The sequence below is a fragment of the Nothoprocta perdicaria genome, unplaced genomic scaffold, assembly GCF_003342845.1.
Source record: "Nothoprocta perdicaria isolate Ctin4 unplaced genomic scaffold, notPer1 scaffold_103, whole genome shotgun sequence".
Lineage (NCBI taxonomy): Eukaryota > Metazoa > Chordata > Aves > Tinamiformes > Tinamidae > Nothoprocta > Nothoprocta perdicaria.
Window position 1 is genome coordinate 556,792 of NW_020454128.1, and position 24,177 is coordinate 580,968.

Genomic DNA, 24,177 nt, shown 5'->3' on the forward strand with positions numbered 1-24,177 from the left:
GCGGCGGCGCGGCCGCCCCGTGCTCCGCATCCGCGGCCCGATGAGCTGCGCTGCGCTGCGCGGAGGGAGCCCTGCGCCGAGGGGAGCGCTGCGCCGAGGGGAGCGCTGCGCCGAGGGGAGCGCTGCGCCGAGGGGAGCGCTGCGCCGAGGCAGCCGAGCGCGCAGCCGAGCGCGCAGCCGAGCGCGCAGCGCCGCAGTCCGGGCCGCGCCCGCCCCGCTTTTCATTCACAAAAAACAAGCGGCCGGCCGAGGCCCCGCCCCCGCCCCCCCCCGCCGCCCATTGGCTGCCACGCACCGGAGGGGAGGGGGGCGCAGGCGGGTGCTGCGGAGAACCGAGACCCCCCCGGGGCCCCCCCCGCTCGGCCCCGGTGCGCGGCTCCCCGGTCCTGCACCCCGAGCGGCCAGCGCGGGGGCAGCCGCGCTTTGCATCTCCGCTGCTGCCCCCAGTGCCGCCCCCCGGCCCTGCGGCGGTGCGGGGACGTGGGGGGCTCCGGGGGGGCCCTGCCGGGGACACTGCTACTAGGGCACCGTGCCCCACGCAGGGACAAGGGGACTCTGCCAAAGCCCGAGTCACGTTGGCCGCGGGGCCGGGGCGCGCGCGGGGCCGCATCATGTGACGGTCCCCAGCCCCGCTGCGCCTGCCCGGCCGCCCGCTCTGCCCTGCGCCGCTGCTGATGCAATGCAGCGTCAGGCGGCGTCAGCGGCGCCCCGGCCCGCTGCGGCCTCGCCGGCCTCGCGCCGCCCGCGTCGCTCCCGCCGCAGCAGCGGCAGCCGCGCGGCTGCAAGAGGGGCCCGAGGGCCGCGGCCGCTCGCCGCGCGGGGCTGGTGCACACGCTGTGCGGGCGCAGGGAGGGGACGTGGGGCCCGGGTGCCAGCCGTGGGAGTTGGCTGCTGTGTGGCCTCGGGGCAGGTGTTTAATCGTGGCCTGAAAGCTGCTGGCAGCCCTGGGCCAGCTGAGTTCCCCGGCCCCCGCTCCGGCTCCAGCACTAAACAAAAGGGCGATTGTGATTCCCACGTAGCGCGGCCAGGCCCCACACTCAGATAGCAGGGCCACGGGGCTCCGAGCAGGGAGGGAGCTGGGGCGGATGGCAGGGAGGGCGCCCGGCCCTGGCGCTGCAGGGCTCGGGGGATCAAACTGCCAGCTCTGCAAGCCTGGGACCAAGCGGCAGCTGCTTGCGGCTTGTGCAGGAAGGACTGTCCTTCCACGCTGCAATTCCTGTAGCTCCCAGGCAAAGCTTCCTGTGGCACCCGGCACGCCGCTCCCGGCACAAAGGTGCCCAGGTTGAACCTGAGCAAAGTCCAAACGGGTCTTGGAGTGGCGCGGCCAGAGGGATGTGCTCCGAGGGGCCGGGACGTGGAGCAGAGCAGTGCCACGACACCCAAGGGACCAGCCACCGCTGCCAACCCCTGGAGCCCCCAGCGTGCCAGGCACCACCGGGGGCACCCAGGGATGGGGCTGCCAACAGATGTATTGCGCTGCAACAGGTTGCATGGGAGTCGGGGAGCAAAGTGCTGGGAAAAGTGCCTAGGAAAAGCGAGCGGGAAGGGCTGTGTGCCTAGTGCCTGCGGCCATGCCCGTACTCACAGGCTGCGCGCCATCGCTGCCATCCTCACACCACGGCGGCCTTTCCCTTGCGTTTCCATCTCTTTCTCCTGGCCGGTCCTGGAAGGAGAGGATGGAGAAGCTCTGTGGAAACGCCCCAGGCTGGGACTTACCCGCCCTGGCACATCACCGCCCACGGCTGGGAGCACAGAAGGAGCATGGGGATGGCCAAGGGCCATCTGCGTCCCGGCAGCGGCACGCTGGTGTCTCCCCGCTGTCCCCGGGCCACTGCCGGAGCACGGGGAGACGGGCGGATTGGTGCCAGCACCTGCGCTGCCCCGTCCATCAGGAGCTTGTCCCGGGCCATGGAGCGTGGCGCGGGTGCCAGCCGCCACCGTGTTTGCTTTGGCCAGGGCTCCCCTGCGCAGGGCAGTGCAGCGAGCTGCCCTCCTTCCCGGGACACGTCCGAGGCCACGTGTGCCCACGGGGCTGCTGCAGATCCCAGCTGCGCTGCCTGGTGCCCAGGGTTTCCAGCACCGCTGTGCCCGGCGTGGTGCGGCCGGCGCATCCCGCTCGCGCCGCCGGCCCCGCGGCTCCCCGGTAGCAGCCCCTGCCTCGGCTTTCCTGCTGTCCCGGCGTGCACAGCACCGCCAGGCTCCTCCGCTCCCGCCGCAAGGCCACAGGCACCCGCAGCTACTCGGGGAATGACAGCAGAGCGAGGAAGCTGGAGCACATTCCCAAGCTGCTGTCTGCAGCTGGGATGAGGGCTTGGGAGCAGGGAAGGGAGCGGAATAGGGAGCACGGCAGACAGAAACCTCCCGGAGCCTCCCCCTTGCAGGGCCGCAGGGCAGAGAGAGGCTCGGGAGCCTCGCAGGGCCGGAGTTACCTGGGGCGGGTTGTGCCGGGCCCCCGGCGGCTCCTCCGGCGGCTCTCCGAGGCGCTGGGCGCTGGCAGCTGCTCCGGGTGCCAACTGGCCCGGACAGGTAGGAGCCATTTTTATATGTGTGCCCATGTGATCTAAACAAATGCCCTAGGGATGAGTTTTTGCACTGACACAAGGAAAGGGGCTGGGACTAGAACCTGTTGAACCACAATCCAGGCTCCGCAGAAAGGAATTTTCCACTCGGAGCAATGGAGGGTGCCGTGCGCGTGCGGCAGCGTGCGGGCTGCGAGCAAGCAGAGGCAGGCTCCAAATCCATCTCCCCTTGCTGGCTCCTTGTAATGAAGCCACTTTGATTGGACTCATATTTTGTTAGCAGACTTCTACAACATTCCCAAACAGTTCCCATTTTGCATCTGGAGATGCCTATGGACCCATGGATGGTCAGTGGAGGTGTAAGAGTGCACATTAAAACCACTTGGTAAGACACAAACCGGGCAAATAACTGTCCTTTCTGCTACAGCTGGCAGAAGGAAATGCAGCAGGAGATGCGGCCAGGGCGAGACGGGTGGAGGAAGCCCTTGCTGGGAGAAGGGCAGCCCTCCCCGTGGCCTCAGGCCTTGGTGGCTCCTCTGGAGGGGCTGTAGCTGCTGCTCCTGCTGCTCCCGGGGATGTCCTGGCAAGGCGAGCACAAAGGAGGGAAGGAGCAGGAGCGGAGCACCTGGATGCGGCCGTGGGAACCGCGGGGCTGGGAAGAGCCGCAGGGCCTGGGAAAGCAGAGCAGGTGAATCAGGGCTGTGTCAGCGAGCGGAGGCTGCGGCCGGCCAGCGAGCAGCAGCTGCCCGCGGGGATAAAGGCCAGGGAGGCAGGGGAGACTTGGGCAGGGAGTGTTTCCTCCCTTGGAATGGGACTGGGGTCTTCTGAGTGGGGAATCTGCTGGATGCAGGTACTGCTCCTGGGTGCTGGGTGTTGCTTCTTGCCCTTTGGCTGGAAAGGGGCTGGGAAGAGGCCCAGAGGCAGCTGAGGGAAGAGCAGTGTGGGATGAATGGGAATGCAGTTTTGACAGGGGTCCCGGGCTGCCGCTGGTCCCCAGAGCGCGGCAGGGAGCAGGGTCCATGGTGCTGGGCTTGGCGAGCCCCAGGATGAGCGGCTCAGCCTGAGTCAGCGCGGAGGATGTCGCCTTCATGTCGCCTTCCTCGAGTCACCTCCTGGGTGTCACCTGCTCCCCTCAGGGCTTTCCCAGGGCGCAGCCAGCGCCGGCACAGCACCGCGCGGGATGGGGATGCGGGTTTGCTCCTTTTCTACGAGCCCCGCTCTGCAGCGCCTGCCTCGCGCTGCCCAGCGCGCTCCCGATGTAGGTCAGGCGAGCGCCAGGCTGCGCCCGGAATAGCAGCCCTGGCCGCGGCTGCGGAGCGCCGCGGCGGCCGCGGGAGCAGTCACAGGGCGCTGCCGGGCGCGGGGGCAGCGGCTGCAGGGCCCTGTGCCCGGCGGCCAGGGTCACCCCCCTGCAGCGTGCCCTCGCAACGGCGCCTCGCTGGGGCTCGGGGTGCATTTGGGGCTGCAAGGGGCTGCCCGCTCGGCCTGTGCTGTGGAGCGATGCCCCTGCGCTGCCCAAACCTCCCAGCTCTCCAGTGCCGGCCCCTGACAACACCCCTGGCATCCGAGCGCTGGCTTTGGAGCTCAAATCCGGCTGCTCTCGGAGGCAGGAGCTTCCCCAAGCCCGGTGCGGCGGAGCCCTTTGAAGCCACTAAGAGCCTCAGGCAGCGCAGAGGGGCTGCTGGAGCAGCGGGTGCCGTGGCCCAAACACCATTTGGCTCCGGCCCCGGCATTTATTGGGATTTTGCTGCTTGTGATGGTGGCAGTGCTTAATCCAGCATGACCGAGCCCAGAAAATGGGGCAGGCGGCAACGCAGCTTCAGGCTTTGGGTGACTTAGGGAGAGAAGGGAGAACAAAAATCCTCCCTGCCGAGCTCTGAGGCTGCTCCCACATGGATCTGCTCCTTGTGTCCCATCCGCAGGGGTGATGCAGCCCCGGAGGGATGCTCGGGGGCTGCTGCGGGTGTTTTGGGGTACGAGCAACCCCAAATCTTGCAGAACACATGCGAGACCTGAAAGGAGCCCTGGACTGATGGCAAATGCCGCCCTGGCCACCTCAGAGGGGCCTGCGCAGCTGGAAGCAGCCCGAAACGGCTCCCCTTGTGCAGAGCCAAAGCCGCGGTCTGGGCGCAGGAGCAGAGCCATCCTCCTGCTCCGTGCAGCACGCACAGGGCAGAGCTTGTGCTCAACTTGTACTGGGCAACTTCCCCGCAGCACGAAGCAACCGAAGAGGAAGCAGCCTTGTGCCAGGCTTCCTGCTTTGGGGCTGGGGAAATTCGCCTTCTTCTCCACCGGTGAGCGATTAACCTCTTGCAAGAGCGGAGGATACTGAATAATTTAAGGGAGGAAAGATTGCAGAGTCAAATAGCTGTGGGTAGCACGAGGGCTGCCTTCAGTCGGGGCAGAAACCTGGCAGTGGATTTTAGCTGGAACTGGTTAATCTTAAACCAGCATCAACAGGAAGCGCCTGTGTCGGGCTGCGCAGCTCCAGAGCTCGCCAGCATCCTGTGTGTTTTGAGCCACGTCAGAGTGAGAAACTGCTCCTTGCAAACAGATTAGGGTGAAATTCTGCTTGGGAAGCGGCTGTTTGGCTTTGATGAAGCCCAAGTGCTCAGGAAATGAGCGGTGCAGCGGGAGCTGTTGCACTCCTGAGCTCGCTTTGCTCCGACGGGTGAGCGGGATGTCCTGCCGCGATTTGGGAAGGCGTCAGCGCGGGGTTCAGGCTGCACCGCGGCGGCACCTCCATCCTGCGGGGAAAGTCGCTCCCGCGGAGGAGCGGAGCAGGATTTCCTTTGGCAAAGCGGCGGCGGCCGCGAGTGCGGCCGGGGCGCCCGTGCTGAGTCAGGGCGGCTGTGCTCAGCGGTTACTCACGCGAGTTGCTCGTTGCCGGCGCAGGGCCTAATTAGAGGTTTGTCCATCGTGGAGCGTGGGAACAGGGAGCCCATTAGCCCCCAAACCTCAACATCATCCCCATTAAACTAATGTAGCTAATTAGCCCGGTGCCTTATTCTCACGGCGCTGACAGCGGTGCAGGCACCCGTGCTGGCTCTGCGTGCCGGCGCTTCATTATATAATGATCCGGCGTGTGCAGCAACACCCGTTCCTGCTGACAGCGCCTGTTCGCTCCCCCAGTGCCGCCTCATCCGGCGCGGAGCGGCCCGGCACCCTCCCCGCTCAGCGCAAACGAGTGCAATTCCTCGCTAATTAGCAGGGAAGCTTTTGGGGGGAATAGAATGAGAGTCGGGGAAGGGCTGCCTGGCCCCTTCCCTTGTGGCTGCTGCCCCTTCCCACACCCCATTCCAGCCCCTTTCTCCCTCCCGGGAACCATCCCCGCGGCAACCCCTGAGCACGGCGCAGGGTGGGATGGGGCTGGCGCAGGTAGTGCTGCTGCTCCTCAGCTTGCTGGGCACTGCTGGGGGGGCTGCGGATGCGCACTGGGGTGCCGGGCACCCCCGGGTTTGCTTCTTCGAGCCGCTGGGCAGCCAGGATGCTGAGCTGTGCAGGTGAGCGGCTGCCACGGCCTCCGGAGTGGAGCCTGGGTTTGCCCGCTGCCCAAGGGAATCCTTTTAGGCCCCATTTCCTCCTGTGGGATAATGGAGGGGGAAAACGCTCCGAAATAGGGGTGATCATCTGAGCCCTCGATGTGGGGTTGGTGCCGGGTTGCTGGGCCCAGTCCTGTCCCGGGCACGGGACGAGGCCACCCATCCCTCTCCCTATTTTCCAGGGGGGAGCTGGAAGTCGTGTACCCCGAGCTGGGCGACGTGGGCTGCACCTACATCCCCGCGTGCCGCCGCTACCGGTGGCGCCTCGGCCGCGAGTGGAGCAGCCCCTGCGTGCGCTACGCGCGCGCCCAGCAGGTAAGAGCACCCCGGGGCGCCGGGCGCTGGAGGGGCCCTCGCCGGGAGCCAGTGCCCGGCAGAGCATCCAGGGCGCGGGGAAGAGGCGCTTGGCTCTGCACTGCCCCTCCACAGGCACCCCAAAGCACCCACCGGGGTGCTCGATGGCCTCCTGTCCTGGGGGTGCACGTGTTCCCGCTTTGGCGCCTGTCCTCCTCGCTGGGGTCCCCTTAGCCACGCAGCTGGCGCCTGGGGTCAAGGCCAGGCTGGGGGGTGACATGGGGATGGGGTGGCGATGCCAAGCGTGGCGGTGCGGCGGGAAGGGCACTTGCACGGCCCGCTGTCCCCCGGGCCCTCTGCGGACGCTGACGCACTGCGTGCCGATGGGTGCTCCTGCAAACGGGCCTGCGGCAGAGCGGGGTGCGCCAGGTGCCTTTGTGGGGCCCTTTGCCATGTCCCCGCGATGCCACGAGATGGCACCATTGAACTGCACTCGCTGCTGCCGCGCCGGAGCGCGGGGAGCAGCGGGACCGGAGCGCGGGGAGCAGCGGGACCGGAGCGCGGGGAGCAGCGGGACCGGAGCGCGGGGAGCAGCGGGGGCTGCAGCGGGTGCAGGGGCTGCGGGCCCTGCCCGGCCCAAGGGGCCAGAGCCCCATGGTGGTATGGGCAGGTAGCGAGGCGCGGCGTGTCCCGGCATCGCGTCATTCCCACAGGGAAGTGCTGCCCAGCGAGGGGCCCACGGCCCTGAGTGCCACAGCAGCCCCCAGCCCCTCGCTGCGTGTCCAACTGTGTCTGGATGCACCAAGAGTCGCTCTCCCTGCTGCCTCCTCGCGCCTGGAAAGCCTCTTCCCTCACTCGTCACGTGGCTCCAAGTATAACTCTCCCTTAAAGATGTCTTTTTTTTTTTTTTTTTTCTCCAAAAAAAGCCCTCCCTGGCAAATGCTGCCATAGCTAAAACGATCTGTGGCTTGGGCACCGCTTCCTGTCAGTAGCTGGAAACTTCTCAGGTTTCTGAGCAGGCAAGAAAAAACATCTCCTTTTTTTTCCTGCCTTTTTGCATTTTCCTGCAGCCCTGGGCCCGGGGGATGAGCAGAGCCTGGTGCCTGCCCAGCTGTACCATGGAGGGCAGCGGCCTCCCTGGCTTATGGCAGTGCGAGCCGGATGCCAAGGCTGCTCCGGCTTGGATGGGTGTCCTGGGTGGAGGTTTCCTTGGGGCCGGTCCCGGGGGAGCTGGGGCTGTCTCGGAGCGGGGCATGGGCGGCATGGTTGGTGGTGCTCCCTGTGCAGACGGGCGCAGCGTGGCGCCACGTGCAGGCGGGTGCCAGCTGAGGACACTGGCTCCACTTTATTCCTTGGCCTCTTCCCGCTGTGTCTGTTTGGGTGGCCCCGGAGCCGCGGGAATGCCCCCGCCCCCGTGGGAAAACTGGTGCCCTTTTTCCCACGGGCGCAGAGCAGGTTCGTGTTGTCTGTGAGCTCTGCCTCTGTTTTTCCCTATAGCCATCCCAGCTTGTTATTCCTAACTCCTGAGGTGGCTGGGAATGGCCAGAGCAGATTCCCAGGAAAGAGGAGACGCGGTGGGCTCAGCCCAGCCCGGCTTCCTCACTGCGACGCCGGGAAGCGGCTGCGCTCAGGGCTGGCGACGCGCTCGCCGTCAAACCCGCCGGAGAAAACTAGGGTTTGGAGTATGAAAACTTGTGTAGGAAGTGTCTGCGTTCGGTGGAACACTTTGTCTCCTCAAGAAAAACAACCACCAAAAAAAGCCAAATGCAGAGTGTTTGTGTTTTCTTCTTTTTTTATCTTTGGAAATATTTATCAGTTTTCAGCTTGTGTCGGGGAGGGGGAGTGGAATATTTTCCCCTTCATCCCAAGGGGCTGTGACGAGTCCAGTGGAGGCTGCGTGTGGATAAGGACAAAGGCAGCAGCCTCACAACCCCCTTCTTGGTGGCAACGTGTTCTCCACACAGCCCATGTCCAGCTAGGGGTTTCCTTGATCCAAAATGACTTCAGCATCCTCAGAGGCACTGCTCTTTGCCTTCCTTTATGAGTCACTGTCTGGAAAGGCCGCGCGATGCAGCTGTAAAGAGAATGGCACTGGGGAAGAGGGAACCTGCAGTCAGGGCAAGGTGGCATCAGATGGTCCGGGTGCTTTGGAAAGCTTCTCACTCGGCTGGAGTGGTGTGGGAACATCTGGATAGATGGGAAACACTCCCTCCTCATCCCGTGCATGTCTCGATATTGCTTTGCTCAACCAAAAATAAATTGGAAAAGAAAATTGGACATTGCATCAATGTGGGGGCAAGTTTATAAATTCTGCAGCTAAGCAGTCCCCCTAGAAGATGATAGATCGCCGGCGAGCACGCGGGTCCTGCCGTGATGTATGGCCACATTAGCCGAAATGCTGCATTACATGATTCTGCTTTATTACCACTATTGGTGGCAGACAGCAAAACAGATTATGCCCAGGATCAAATCGATAGGAACTTTATTTACTGGCCGTTTAAAAACATATTTCTGCACTTTATAAAAACATACGGCAGATGCTATTGATAGGGCTTGGCGGCTTGTTAAAAAGCAATTCGCCCTGAGTGCCGCTCGTGAGCTGTGGTTCCGGCGCTACCTGTTACCTGCACAACGCTTGACGACTTCCTTAGGGGCTGCTTGCGCTTTGGAGGCGCTTGAAGGGGTCTTGGGAGCCGAGAGCCAGTGCGATGCCGCGCGGTCGCCTCCTGTGCCCTCCTTGGGCTTTGGGTGGAAAAAGGGTGGAATCGGCACGTAAGACAAAGCGATTCCGCAAGTGCGCTCGAAGGGAAGGCGCTCGCCCGCACCCCACGGCACCCCGCGTGCTGCGCGCGCACGGCGCGCACCGGAGCGTGCGGAGCCACCTTTGCCACTCGCCCTGGCGACAAAGCAGCTTCATCTCATCTCGCACTGCACGGTGCACTTATTCCCCCTAAGCTATATCTTTTCATATATTATTATTAAATAAACAAGGCAGAAAACACACGTTTGTTTTGCATGGAGGGAGGATGGAAGCATTTGGTAACTAAGTCATCTCTCCAGCAGTGCATAACTGCTAGGCTGGATTGCTATGGTGCTGGAGGGGCTGGGAATGGGGCTTCCCACCACTTGCCAGCCGGCACCTTTGCGGAGCACCTTAGGGTGCTCTGGGCGCGCAGCCTGGGCTGGGGAATGCAGGAGCTGACATGGAGGGCTCGGCCGGGCTGGAGCCCCTTGCTCGGTGCCGGCGCTCTCCGCGGCACGTGCCGGCGTGGGCGCCGCGCGCTCGAGGGCCCCTTCGGAAGCGCCGCCCCCGCGCGCGGCTGCTCCCGGTGCCAGAGCCCATCTGGGCCCGGGTGGCAGCTCGCCGGGCCCCGCGGGGCCGTGTCACTTTGGCTGCGTCTCCCGGCGGCTCGCGGGGCCCCTCGTGCCGCGTGCCGCGCGAGCCGGGGCTCGGTGGCGGGCTCGCTAATGAGCCGTGCTTAACGAGGGCTCCTCGCCCCTGCCCGGCGCCGTGGGGCGGCTCCCAGCTGATGTGATGTGATGGTGGCAGCGGCTCCTCGGGGGCAGCACCCCCGCCTGCCTCCCGCGCGCGCGGGGCACGGCGGCATCCTGGTGCGCGGGGCGCCGCGTTACAAAACGCTTGAGTCACCGCGCTCCCTTTCCCCCGCCGCGAGCAGCCGCTTGCTCTGGGCGGGCCTTAAGGGAGGGGGAAAGAAGAAAAAGAAGGGGGGAAAAATAAAGAAAAAAAAAAGGGGGGAAAAAGACTCGGGAGCGAACACGCGGCCCTGCCTCCCGCGCGGCGCGGAGCGGAGCGGCCCCCGCGCCGGTGGCTCCGCGCTCTTTATGTAAGCTGCTCGTGTTCCGCCGAGCTGCCGCTGCAGGAAAGCCCACGCTGCCCACGCCGGCTCTCCCGGGCCGCGTTGCGTAACGGCGGCCGCGCTCGCCCCGGAGCGCCCGGCACCGCCGCGGGCGCCGCCGAGCGCGGCCCCGGCTCTCCGGCCACCACGGCATCCCTGCGGCTTCGCTATGGAATCACCCCGCTCGCGCAAGCTCGGGATTCTCCATCCTAGTGCTTGACCCTTGCAAACCGTCCTGGGAAGCAGGATGCAGGTTCCTGTGCTCTGAGCCCTCTCCCACGGCCCACGCGCATTTGCACGCTTGCGCCACGGCCCCCACACCTGAGCTCTCTCCTGCTGCAGAAAAGGCCCCGAAATCTCCCGGACCGGACGGCGGGAGGAAGGTGCATTATCATCTCAATGGCTTCTTACATAAATAGGGAAGAATAAGAGCGCGAGTGGCTGGCGTTGCCACCGCGAAGCGCTATCTCGGTTATCAGGTTTTTAGTTCTTTGCAGCGTTACATTTTTATACATATTTATTCACGCCGAACCAAGCTGCTCGCCCCGCCACGGGGCTGCTGCAGACACTGTTATACATAAGAAAGCACCTTCATTTACATCCCTGCCACTCTGCAGCAAGCGAGCGAGGTGCAACCCGGTTATTTTTATTCCGTATGTGTGGTTTTTTAAAGTGAAGGAAAGGGGGGGAAAAAACGCTCTAAATTTGCCCTTTTTACTTGTATTAAAACTTCCCTGCTGCATTTTTATGAGCTCCAGAAGTGCAGCGCATTAGCGAGTGCCACTGGGAGCGTTTAGGGTGAGGAGCGAGCTCGGAATCGCTTCCCTCGGAGCAGTGCTGCTAACTGCCTGCACGCCGCTCGTCTCCTGCTTTATTAACTCGGGGCCAGCGCGTTGCGTTCCTGGATATTGCTTGGCTTGCTCTCGAGTATCAAAGATGACTCCGTGTTTTCTATTAAGACCCGTTTCCCCTGTAATTGAAATACTGATACGCTGCTCTTCCCTCCTCCCTTCATTTTAGGCATCGGGTTTCTCCATTCCCCAAATCCCTATTTTTGGCCCAACCTTTATTCATCCTGGAGCGAAGGCTCCGGCACTGGCTGGTCCAAGCTGGGCATGGAGAGGGCTCGAGTATCCTGCGGGATGCTGGACCGGGATGCACTGAGATTTTTAGGAAGCTGATTAGCGGAGACGCTGCTCAGCCTTGCAAATCGAGCGCTTTAATAAGCCACGCTGTGCCCCATGGAGAGGGCAGGGAAGCCCTTGGGCCATGGGCTTGGGTGTATGCTGCCCGCCGCTCCCGACCGCGTGGCTGGTTGTTTCCCACTTGTTTGTCTGGAAAAGGGCATGAAAAATAAGTTGTTTAGCGCCGGTGCGGCCGCCAAGTGGGGCAGCAAAGGGCTGGGCGAGCGAAGGCTTTTTAATTTCAGAAATGTCACTGAGTCATGAATGAGTCACGGTGATAATGGGAGGCATTTCCCACCCGGTGCCTGACTCGGGGCCGTCTTCCAGGGCCGTTAGAGCTGGCGGTAAAGCTGGGCCTTGTCCCATCGCTCTCGCGGCTCCGGCACTGCCTCCCGGCGCGGCGTCAGCCCCGCGCTGCTGCTCGCTTGCACCCAGCGGGACGCACGAGGGTCCTGTCAGCTGGCAGAACCCACAGCAGCTTTTCCTCTCCCTTTTTAGTGCATTTCCTTAGGGATGCAGTTTTCTCTGGTTGCCAACAGCCTTTGCTGCAACAGTGGCCGCAGCCCCTTGCGATCCGGCACGGCAGCACGGCTGCGGGATGCTGCCCTCCCGCCCTGGAGGAGCTGCAAGCCCGCACCGTTACCCAGTGCATTGCTATGCCTCACGTTAGCAGGCAGCTCATTATTAAGTTGCCTGCGCTAATTAATTAGCAGGGTTGCTGGGAGGCCACGGAAAGCGGGTGCTGGATGCGGCCGGTCCAGTTTCACCGTGGTGCTGCCGGCGACTTTGGGAGAGCGGCATCGTTTCCGCCTTGCTCGAAATCCTCCCTCACCAAATAGCATTAAATATTCCTGAGCTGTGAAAGTCTTGGACTGATTCTGTTTTCCATAAATAAACCTGTTTGGAGATATTTGGAGATGGGCCTAAGCTGCAGAGCTTGGAACGGCTCCCGAAGCCTGTGGCTGTTTGGGCTCGAGGCTTCGGTGCGGGACGGATCTTCCTTTACTGCACTGGGCGCTGGGGCCGGACGGGCCCCTCCGAGGGTCCCCGGGGTGAACAGGAGCATCCGAAGGGATTTGGCTGCTCCGGGGCTGGAGGGGCCGCCATGTGGAGCAGGGCACTTGGCAGACTGGGTGCAAAGAAAGAAGGAACGAGCCCCTGCTCCGCTCGTTTTCCAACGAAAACGGGAGCCGGGGTGTCAATTCCTTCCCTGTCCGCGGGCGCCGCACGCTCGCCGCTCATGTGGCGCGCGCCTGATGGGCTGCGACAGGCGCGGGATTGCTCCTTTGGAGCGCCGCAGCCTCGCGAGCGACGGATGGTGCCGGCCCGCCCGGCCCCGCGCCCGCGCAGGGCGCGCGGAGCGCCCGGGATGCGGCTCCGGGATGCGGCTCCGCTGCTCCGGGCGCTAAAGGCAGCGCAGCCCCCGAGGAGGCCTCGTCCTGCGCGCGGCTGCGGCCCCGGGGGACGCGGAGGCAGTGAGCAAGCAGCACGTGAGGGACGCTCGTCCTAATCGCGGTGCTTAACGCGCCCCTGCGAGGCGCCGCGTGCGCCCGCGCCGGGACACCCGACTGTCCGCCCTGCTTCCCTCGGCCAGGACTGCCGCCCCGGGCCGGGGCTCCGAGTGCCCCTGCGGGCAACGCGCCCCATGTCACCTGTGCACCCGAAAGAGGTCCAACAAAAGCGGGAAGCGGCCCCTCGGATGCCTCTCAGGGCAACCTCATGGGGGAGGTTTGTGGCCGTGGCCGGCAGGGCTCGCGCGCCCGGGGATGGCTGCGCCGGGGGGACGCGGCAGCCGCTGATTGACTCGGGGGCTCCGCGCGCACGAATTCCCGCTCCGCACGGCCCCAGCCGGAGCAATTACGGAGCGGAGCGCGGGCGCTCGTGCGGCGCCTCGCGGCAGGCCGGGGCAGAGGTGAGCGACCCGCGGCCCCGCGCGTAATGGGAGCCGGCGGCAGCCGCCCAGGGCTCGCGCGCCGTAATTGCCGCGGCCGGCGGCGCGGGGCCCGCTCCCTAATGATGCCCCGGCCCCGCGCCGCCCACGGGGGCCGGCGTTGAGGCTTATTGGGGGCTCTTGGGTGGGAGAGGAGCAGCGTGATCCGCTCGGGCGCCTTCGGGAGATGGTGGCTCGTAGGTATGGCACAGGGATGTGGTTCAGCTGGGTCGCGTTGACCCCCACCCTGTTACATTTAGGAGGACAAGATGGATATATTTGAGACAAATAATTAGTAGGGAGGGGAAAAAATGGATTGTTTAGGATGGGAATAAATCCTGCAAATTTTCAAGCGCCAGCCCCGTCCGTGGGAGGCAGCCCGCCTCGGCCGTCCCGTTCCCATTCCCTGCTTTCCGCTGCGTGCCCCGAGCCGAGTGTCCTCGTCGCTGCCGAGGCGGCGATTAGACATTCCAGGGACGGCGGCAGCGGGCGGGCGGCGCTCACCCGCAGGTCGGCAGAGCCGCTCGGCTCCGCGCCGCGCGCTCCCCGGGGACCCTGCCTTCATTTGCCGGCCTGACCCGGGGCTGCCCGGGGAGCAGAGGTCGCCGCACGCAGCGCGGCCCCCGGATTCAATCACGGGCTGCCCCGGGGCCACGACGTGCCCAGGCACACGCGCCGCTCGCCGCCCTTTGGACAGCGGGAAATTCTCCCACCATTTTTCCAATGAGCATCCTGCGCTCTGCCCCGTGCTGCCGCGTCTCCGGCCACCCCTTCCTCCTCAATTCGCCAATATTATATCTGTTTATGAGTTGATCTCAGGCGGAGAAGCTGCTCCCACCCCGGAGCGGGGAGCATCTCCCACCCGCTCCCACCTGGAGCATCCCCCAGCGCCGCCGCCACCCGGATAATGAGAACCCGTTTAAAAAACTTAAAGCCTCTTCCTGCGTGCGGTGACTGACACAAATGGAGTTCGTATTTAATCATCTGTTAACTCGTTGTCTATTATAGCTCTTTAATAGCACCATAGATATTCTTAATGAAGCATGATTTAAGGTATTTACAGCTCCAGGACCGACAGACATCACTCACAGTGTGCAGGTAATGAGGCATAAAACAGCTCTGGAAACCGTAAAAATGGGAGAGAGAGCGCGAACGAGCGAGGAGCTCGCGCCGGAATCGTTCCCGGGTTTGTTTTAAAATGTTTAGGCATTTAAAGTCATTTCAGCTTTTCCGAGGTGTCTGCGAGCAGCGGGTTCAGCGGGTGCCGCTAACCCCTGGGGTGCCGCGGCCGGCAGCGGCCGAAGGGCAGCGCGGGTTTGAGGAGGAAAAGCGCGTTTTGCAGCCGCGCAATTAGCTGGGGGAGAGCGGGCCGGTGCGGTGGCAGTGCTGTCCCAGCTGTGCCCGGAGCGCGCACGGCCCTCTTGCTTGCAAATATCACCCTGCCACATCCCGGCTCTGTCCCCATTAAAAAAAAATAGCAGCCCACACACACAAAAAAAACCAAAAATCCGCCCAAGCCCAAGCCAAGATTGGGAAAATGATTTGTGACTGAGGTGCCACTCTGCATCAAAATATTGTCTCGGGAAATGTCAGATGTCACCAATCCATATGTCCCCCCGCGTGACAGTAATTGGGTTGGAAGGCGACGGCGGCTCTTCCCGGTGCCGGTGCCGCGATGCTGCCCGCGGCCGGAGCAGAGGGGGACGGGGACAGCGCGCGGAGCTGGCGAGGCGAAGCCGGGATGTTGTCCCGCTGCGCTATCCCGGCCGGGTGCCTCTTGGGACGGCCGCTCTCCTCGCTCCTCGCGGGGAGCCCGGGGCCGCTCCGGGCATCCCTGCGGTTCCCACGGCAACGGCTCCGGAGGCGCCCGCTCCGCGCAGCCGTTGCCCCGGCGCTGCCCCATCCCTGCGGATCAGCAGCGGGAATGCCGTGCGCGCCCCGCATCCCAGCCCAACCCCGCGGCCCGGAGCCGCAAGCGCCGCCACCTTGGCGGGCCGCAATCTGCAGCGCGCGGCGCGCCTGCTGGTACCTCCGCTTGCACTCTTGCCGCGTGTTTGCTGTTATTTTTTAACACTTTCCCCCCCCTCCTTTATATTTTTTTATATATTTTCTTTTGCATCGAAGCACTCCCTCTCCCCAGAGCCTGCCGGCAGCGAAGGCATGGTCTGTGCAACTGCAATTATTGCGAGGAACAGATGGAGCGCGGAGCAGAAAGTCTGTTAATAGTAATAGAGATGCCGCGCGTTAACCTGGCCAGCACACGATGACAGTCCCATGACTACGCGTTCTGTTCCCACCAGCTGGGCTCCCGCAGCGCCCGCTCCCCCCGGCCGCAAATTCCTTCACACGCTGCCGCTCCAGGCTTTTTCCCCCTCCCGCTCCATGGCGCATCCCGCCTCGGCGCTTCCCTTTCCCGGCATCTGGGGCTGTGCAACCAGGGCCTGATCCCTGAGGTCCCACTAGAGAGCAGGTCCCATAGCGAGGAGCTTGCAGGATAACCCGGCCCTGCATTCTTGCCAGGTCCCCTGGCGTTCGGAGCTCGTGCCAAGCCCATCTGCGTGCCATGGGCACCAAAATAGCCGTGCCAGTCCTGCCGCACGTGGATTGTGCCGCACGCTTTCTCCCAGAGCCATTTGCGGGATTGCATGGGCGCTTGCTCCTGAAGCCGTTTGTGAGATTGCATCGTGCGCTCGCTCCCGGAGCCGTTTGCAGGATTGCACCATGCGCTCGCTCCCGGCGCCCTTTGTGGGATGGGTGCACGCTCGCTCCCGGAGCCGTTTGCGGGATTGCACCGCGCGCTCGCTCCCAGCGCTGTTTGCGGGATTGCACCATGCACTTGCTCCTGGAGCCGCTTGCAGGATTGCACCACGCGCTCCCTCCCGGAGCCGCTTGCCGTGCCCTGGGCCTGCTGCCAGGGCCAGGCTGCTTGCAACACTGGTGCTGAGGGCCAGGGCCGGGCTCCCCGCCTGCGGCTCAGGTTGCCCAACTCGCAGGTGTGCAAGCGGGGAGAGGCTTTGCCCGCTTGGGAATGGCCGGGTGTGTCGGCAGCCGCACGGCGGCTCCGGAGCAGCGCGGACACGCGAGCCCTGCGGGGCTGCAGGGCCGGGGACCCTTGGCTTTCCTCCCCATCCCGCTGCCTGCGTGGGAAATGAGCCCCGCGTCCGGGACAAGAGGGATGTGGAGCTGCTGGAGAGAGTCCAGCGCAGGGCTACGAGGATCCTCAGGGTCCTGGAAAGTCTGCCCTGTGAGGAAAGGCTGGGAGAGCTGGGCCTGTTCAGCCTGGAGAAGAGAAGGCTGCGGGGGGACCTGAGCAGTGCCCATAAATACCTTTCTTGATGGTGAAGGTGCCAGAGCCTGGAACGGGCTGCCCAGAGAGCTTGTGGAGTCTCCTTCTCTGGAGATCTTCAGAACCCACTTGGGTGCAGCCTGTTCCACACATTACAGGTGACCCTGCGTGTGCAGGGAGGTTGGGCTAGGTGGCCTCTAAAGACCTCTAAAATCCTTCCAACCTGAAGAATTCTGGGGTCGCAGGGCCCATAATCTTTTGGGGCCAGGCCACACGCTGGTGCCCGCGCTGTGCCCACTGTGCACCCCCCTTTCTTGCAGGACAAGAAGTACGTGTTGGTCATGGTGGACCCGGACGCTCCCAGCCGCGCCGATCCCAGCCAGCGCTTCTGGAGACACTGGCTCGTCAGCGACATCCGGGTGAGTGCGCGAGGGCTGCTCGGCCCGGGCCCGCTGCTGCTGCCGCTGGGCACGCGCGGCTGCTTGCCACATGTGTCACTATGGTGCCAGCTATACGCGTTCCTACAGTGCTGCCTATATGTGTTCCTATGGTGCCAGCTATATGCGTTCCTAAGGTGCTCCCTGTATGTGTTCCTATGCAGCTAGCTGTACCCATTCCTAAGGTGCTACCTATACGTGTCCCTATGGTGCCAGCTATATGCGTTCCTACAGTGCTGCCTATATGTGTTCCTATGGTGCCGACTATACGCGTTCCTAAGGTGCTGGCTATATGCGTTCCTATGCTGCCAGCTATATACATTCCTACAGTGCTGCCTATACGTGTTCCTAGAGGTTTGCCGTGCGTGTTCCTATGGCGCTTGCTGGATGTGTTCCCATGGTGCTTGCTCTAAGCAATCGGATGCCGCTCGCCGTATGCATTGCTCTGTGCTTGCTATGTGCACTTGTACGGTGCTTGTTGTATGCAATTACATGCTGCCGGCTATATGCAGTTCTATATTGCTCGCTGTGCTGATTCCCGAGGGACTTGCTGCATGTGCTTGTGTCGCTTGCTCCGGGGGGTTAGGTACCGCTCGCTGTACGCGGTTCCAGGTCACTTGTCGGGAACAGGGACATGTCACTTGCTGTAGGCACTTGGTGTCACCTGCTCTATCTGCAATTCCCCGGAGCCAGGCTGGCCGATGCACTGCGCAGGGAGCATTACGTGCCATGCTCAGCCCCGCCGCTCCTCCTTCCCAAAGATTCCCCAAGATTCCCCAAGATTCCCCGCAGCCCTGGTGCGCTGGCCATTCAGAATGGCATTCCCACTGCAATTCCTATGTGGATCCGGAGTTTTGCCATCTCCTGCCTGCCTAGAAACCCAGCAAGCAGCTCGGTCCTCCCTGGCTCGCTTTTATGTTTAAAAGATTAGGTGTTTCCACCCTGAATCAATCTAGCTAATAATCTGAGCGCTGAAGTCTAATTAAGATATCAATTAATTTGCTGCACGCATTTAATAAGAAATATCTAGTTATTCTCCTCTATTATTCTCTGAAAGTACTGCTAAGGGCTTTTTGTACAGATACCTTAATTAGACTTTTTATTGTTAATGGGAATATTGAGCAAATTAAAATTGGATATTAATACTTCCCATGAATTTCATAATTGATGGAAAAACCACAAAGCATTCCGAAGAATTGCAGAGATTTGTACAGAGGGCTTTCCTTTCTTTTCTTTACCCAGCACAGAAACCTTCTGCATTTCTAACAACAGGGTCCTGGAAGTCGCTCATTAATTTTAGCATTTAGGAATTGCTGGAGCCCAAGTTCTCCCGTCCCTTATGCGTCCGGATCCTTCTGCAGCCTCCGCTCCCACTCACTGCTGCATCCTTCTCTCTCCCCTGGTTTGAGCAGAGGATGCTTTAGTGGAGGAGAGACGTGCAGGAGCGTTAATGCTGGGAATTGACTCTGGGAAGTGCAGAGGTTGGAGGCTCCGAGCGCAGCAGAACCTCGATGCTCCAGAGGCTCCTTCCCATGCGCCATGCACACATGCCGCTTCAGGCCAGACCTGGATTTCCGCCGTTTTGCCTGGCCACGGCTCCGGGAGAAAGCCTGTCCCATGGGAAAAGCCGAATTTCCTGCACGTGCAGCCCCCTCGGAGGGGAGCACGCCCTGCTGTGCCGCCGTGGCCCGGGTCGGCTCGGCGTTCCCAGCGGAGCCTCCGCGCGGCAGCCGCCAAGGATGCCTCTGCTGCCGCGCAAAATAATTTAAATAAAAACGTTGCTGCAAAGTGGAATAATATCTTTTGATGAATGTTTTTAAAGCCCTTTAGGTTTTCCTGGTAATTTGCAGTGTAAAATTATTTAGAGATAAGAGCCAAATTAGCTCTTATAGGCGGAGGTCGATATGTCCCGTTATCCGTGCAAGCAGTGTTTAAATATAATCAGCCTTTACTCTAATGCAGCATAATTGTTCATTTGAAATAGCTCTTTTTTTTTTTGCCTTTTTTTTTTCACTCCATTCAATGAGTCATTAAAATATTCAAAGGATAATGCAGTGAATTGGAAAGGAATTTATCCCATTATCCTGCATGTACCATGGAGCCTCAGGTAGGCAGGCAGAGTCGGAAGCGGTTTGAGGAGCAGGCGGGTAGACAGGCTCCGAGCTCTGGAGCCGGGCACGGCGGGAGGAAGCGTTGGGGAAAACACGGCTTTTCCAGGGTCGCATTCCCTCTTCATCCCAGGATGCGGTAGCAGCTGCTGATGCTGCAAAATCTGTGCCGTTCAACTGTCTTTTTCGCCAAAATCCGTGACTGGCAGGAGGTTGTTATGGAAACGGGAGCAGGGGGAAACTGAGGCAGGCACAGAGCAGGCACCGTCCCCCACGTATCTCATGGTGGCACCGGGAATGTTGCTAGGTCCCCATCCATCCGACTGGTCCCTGTCCTTCCGTGTGGTCCCCATCCCTCTGCCTGGTTCCCATCCCTCTGCCTCGTCCCCATCCCTCCACCTAGTCCCCATCCTTCCACACGGTCCCCATTCTTTCCTGTGGTCCCCATCCCTCCTCCTGGTCCCCATCCCTCCTCCCGGTCCCCATCCCTCTGCCGCGGCACCAGGCTGCGCACGTCGCCATAGAAACGGGGCTCTCAGGCATCTCCGACTCGCTTAACTGGAGAACTTGGGGCGCGCTCGCACGCGAGAGGCAGCAGCGGGTATTAAGCCTAGATTAAGAAAATCTGGGTTAATAAAAGCTCAAAGCAGCAGCCAAGGAGGCCGCAGCGAGGCCACGGGCCCCGTGCCCCGTGCTGCGTCCACGGGGCGCAGGGGCGACGCGGTGCCCGTCCCTGGCACGTGCTGCGCCGCGGCCCCGCGCGCCGTGTCGCGGGCTGAGTGTCAGCGCGATTATTCATGCTCTGCAAACAGATGGGGCTTAATTGCTGCTACTGTCAGGTTCCCTGCAAATACCGTGTGAAAAGGGCTTTTTGGCTAATTGTTTTAAAATAAAAGTTCAGGAGCAGCGTATAGAAATTACGGATCAAATGCATTTCAGAGATCAAACTGTTTATATTACCTTTAAATATAGTCTTTAGCCGGTGGCACCCGGACGGGTGAGTGACTGCTCGGCACAGAGCCACCTCGGGGCCTGCGCACAGCAATTGAGCTCTTCCCTGCGCTCTGCCGCTCACGGGCCACCTGAGCGCAGCATCTTGCAGAGCCTGCGGCCTCCGCCTCATCTCCTCTTGGGATGCTCCGTCCGTCCGATCTTGGGATGCTCTGTTCCTTCCCTGTTTGGGCTGCTCCGTCCCGTGTGCCCTTTTGGGGAGGGAGAGGGGAAATGGCACTAGCCGAGCGCTGGAAGCCACACGCAGGGTGATGGGCTTGGCTACGTTCATTTATAATCCCTTCCTCTGGTAGGGCTGGATTTAGAGCGCTTGGAAATAATCCCATTTTTTCCCCATGGAATAGCCCTACAGGACTGTGGAGACCGGAGCGCATCACTCCCAGCAGCCGCTCTATTTGGCAGGGATTTCAAAAGCACAGGATGGGCCAGATTTGGGTTTGGGAAGAGCAGAATTGAGCCGAGTTGGGCATCACCACCTTACCCAGCCCTTCTCTGGTCTTTTCCAGAGGCCTTTCCCTGCATTTCCCTTTTCCCAGTGCTGCTCTTGGCCTCGAGAGCCCCCTGCCCTCTCCCCGACACCGGTTTGGCCAGCGACGCAAGCTGAGCGACCCGAGCACACACAGGGATGGCATCCCGGCATCCCGGCATCCCGGGACCCGCTGTGCCGGCGCATCCCGCGCCTCCGGAGGCGGCGGGGGCCGGGCGCTTCCCGGGTCTGCCTGGCGGAAGAGCCTCCCCTCGATGACTAACGGGGCCTGTGTGGGAGAGCCGGGAGCCGGAGGAGGGAACTCCTGCAGCATCCCGGGCGCTTGCGGCACATCCCGCGTTGCCGGAGCAACGGGAGGCAGGCGGGGACTTCCCCGCGCCGGGGTGACTCGCGCGCTGATGCGGGCGGAAAATCGCTCCCAAGGAGAAAAAAAAAGAGCCGGAGCTGTGACTAAGCAGCACAAGTTATGTAAAAGCGCTGGGGAGTGCAGGGGAGGGGGAGAAATGCCCGTGCCCCCCCGGCGCCCGGGATGACCGCGGTGCCCGCTCCTGCTCCCGGGATGTGGCTGCATCCCACTGCTGTGTGCAGCTGCATCCCAGTACTGCATGGCTGCATCCCAGTGCTGTGCACGGCTGCATGCCAGTGCTTTGCACGGCTGCATCCCACTGCTGTATGGCTGCATCCCACTGCTGTACGGCTGCATCCCACTGCTGTGCACAGCTGCATCCCAGTGCTGCACAGCTGCATTCCAGCGTTGTGCACGGCTCCCTGTGATGGGCCTTTGCTTCCATGCTTCTCCTTGCCGTTTGCACCAGATCCGCACGGGATGGTGCTCCCCGCAACATCAGCCAGATGTACAGCGAGGTGCCCGGGAAGCCTGGGGCTTCCTTTGGGAAGTGCACAGGGTGCCGGGAGCTGCATGGCTCCCAGGGTAGGGAATGCGGGGGCTGGAGGGAAGCCCCAGCACTGTCCTTCTCGGGGGCCGGTGAGTCAGCGCAGGGGAGCCTCGCGCTGCTGGGATGCTCCATCCCAGCTCCTCACGACTCGGCCCACAGCCCCGCGTTGCTATGGAGCCCCAGGCAGCAGGGCTGCAGGGAACAGGGGAGGAGGAAGGGAAGGGGGGGAAGCTCCAGAGCTGCCGCGGGGGATCTGCGGCACTCCGGGGCCTGGGACATGCGGGATAGCCTGGCAAAGGAATCCTCTGCACGTGGAAAAGGGCTGGTGCTTTGGCACATGGTGCAGTGCCAGAGCTGCCAGGGACCCGGGTGCTGCTCCCTAATGCGGGCTGAGCCTGACGGGAGCATCCCCTGTTCCTCTCTGGAGCGTTACCCATTGCTCACAGGACCCACACGGACAGGATTGAAATGATGCTTGAGCGCTGCTCCGGAGCAGGGATATGGGGGCCTCTGGAGCGGGGATGCGGGGCTCTGGAGCAGGGATGTGGGGGGCCTTTGGAGCCGGGATGTGGGGAACTCTGGAGCCGGGATGTGGGGAACTCTGGAGCCAGGATGTGGGGAACTCTGGAGCCGGGATGTGGAGTACTCTGGAGCCTGGATGCAGGGCTCTGGAGCCAGGATGTGGGGGCCTCTGGAGCCGGGATGCCGGGTTGCAGAGAACGGGCGCCCCCCGTTCCCGCCCTGCGCACGCCTTGCGGTGCTTCCCGGCGGAAGGCAGGTGGGAGAGCGAGGAAAGCCCCGCTGGCTTCCCTCGGCTGGAGCTCGCTTCCGCAGGCTTCCCTGCCGCGCGGCGCGGCGCGGCACAGCCGCTCCCACGCCGGCAAATCGGCTGCGTGTTTAATTGGGATTCCTCACACCTACGGGGTAGAGCCTTGTCACCGCAGCGCAGCCCTCGCCAGCTGGCAGCCCGCGCGCCGCCCACCTCCCCGCTCCCGAGAAATCCTGCCCGCCCCCTGCTCCGCGCCCACCGGAGCTGGAGCCGGAGCCGCCGCTGGGCTCAGCATCCACAGGGAACGGCGGGTGGCTGCACTGGGACACGGGGCAGGGCTCGGGGACGGCAGAGGGCAGTGCCGGTCTGTGCCCGCAGGGTGCAATGTGCCCATGAGGTGCAATGTGCCCGTGCATTGCAGCATACCCATGAGGTGCAACGTGCCCATCCGGTGCCTCTGTGCCCAAGGGTTCCCAGCTGGGAGTCATGCCCCGGACTTGGATTGGCATCTGGGCGCTTGTGCCTGGCACGTCAGACTTGCACTGGGGAGCTTTGCCCAACGTTCGGGGTTTGCATTAGGGAGCGTGTGCCCAGTGCTTGAGGTTTGCGTCTGGGAGCTCGTGCCCAGCATTCGGGGAGCTTTGCCCCGTGCTCTGGGTTTGCACCCAGGAGCTCATGCCTGGCTCTCTGGGCTTGCATGGGGGAGCTCCCGCCCGACACTCCGGGCTCCCTCGTGGAGCGGGGCCCAATGCACAGGGCTGGCATGGAGCAGCTCGTGCCCAGCGCTCAGGGCTCCCTCGTGGAGCGGGGCCCAATGCACAGGGCTGGCATGGAGCAGCTCGTGCCCAGCGCTCAGGGCTGGCACCCGGGCGCTCGGGCCCCGCACGCGGGGCTCACAGGGCTGAACTCCCACCCTATGGCCAGGTTTGCAGGGTGCAAACCCCTGCCGGGCGTGCAGGCTCTGCATCGAGCAGCCGGTGCCGGCGCTCGGGGCTCCCTGGGCACAGCAGGGACACGGTGCCCAGAGGGATGCGCGGGGGCATCCGCAGCGGGCAGCGAAACGCTTGTGTTTTCCTGCAGAACCACCCTCCCCTGGGCCCCGCAGCCCTCTCGGGGCTTCCCCCCTTTTCCTGCTTCTTTCTTTCTTTTTTTCCCAGATTTCCCCATGTCTTTGTCTTAGCGAGCCAGGTTAAATATTCGGTAATCAGTGTAATAATACACCTGGACTCGCTCGCGAGATATCTGCCTTTTGTACTGCGACAGGACATTAATAGTAATTATTCTGCTTTGTAATTGGAGCTTTAAATACTAATTCAAACAGCCAGAGGAAAACCAATTAGTGCTAATTTATCTCTATGTGTTTTGGAGAGCCTGTGTCTGTCATACTGTGAAGAAATAGGTTGGTAATTAGTACAGTTGGGTGGTAGATAGAAGTAATTATCAGATTCTTTCATGTTCTTTAAAGGGAGGGAAAAAAAGAAAGGAAATGCGAGGGCTGCTCCGGGAAGGCGCGCACGGGCGCGGGGAGCAGCGCGGCTCTGCGCTCCGATGGGTGTTCCCGGGGGATGCAGCGCTGGGAGCCCCCGCCACGCCGGGGGCGGTGAGCCGGCCCCCATCCCAATCCCAGGCCTAATCCCAACGCTGGGAAAGAGCCGTTTTGCCCCCTGTATTGCTCTCTGCAGTGGGTGAAGGAGCTGGGCCGGAGCTGGGCAGCACCCTCAGGGATTGCGGGATTCGGGAGCAGCCCCTGCACCCGGCAGAGTTACCTTGGCAATGCCGGAGTGCGCGCTCCCGGCGAGCCCGGCCCTCCTCCCACCCTCCTGCCCCCTTTTATTCCTGCCAATTTAAGGGTTTTGT

The 24,177-nt window shown here is 62.5% G+C and overlaps 1 protein-coding gene across 1 annotated transcript in view; it reads left to right on the forward strand.

The window, feature by feature from the left end:
• The first annotated feature begins 5,882 nt into the window (after nt 1–5,882).
• Nucleotides 5,883–24,177, forward strand: part of PEBP4 (phosphatidylethanolamine binding protein 4) — a 26,496-nt gene continuing 8,201 nt past the window's right edge. The window contains exons 1-3 of the mRNA XM_026042257.1: nt 5,883–6,022; nt 6,244–6,376; nt 16,933–17,031. Coding sequence (XP_025898042.1) covers nt 5,883–6,022; nt 6,244–6,376; nt 16,933–17,031 — 372 coding nt within the window. The remainder of the gene's footprint in view (nt 6,023–6,243; nt 6,377–16,932; nt 17,032–24,177) is intronic.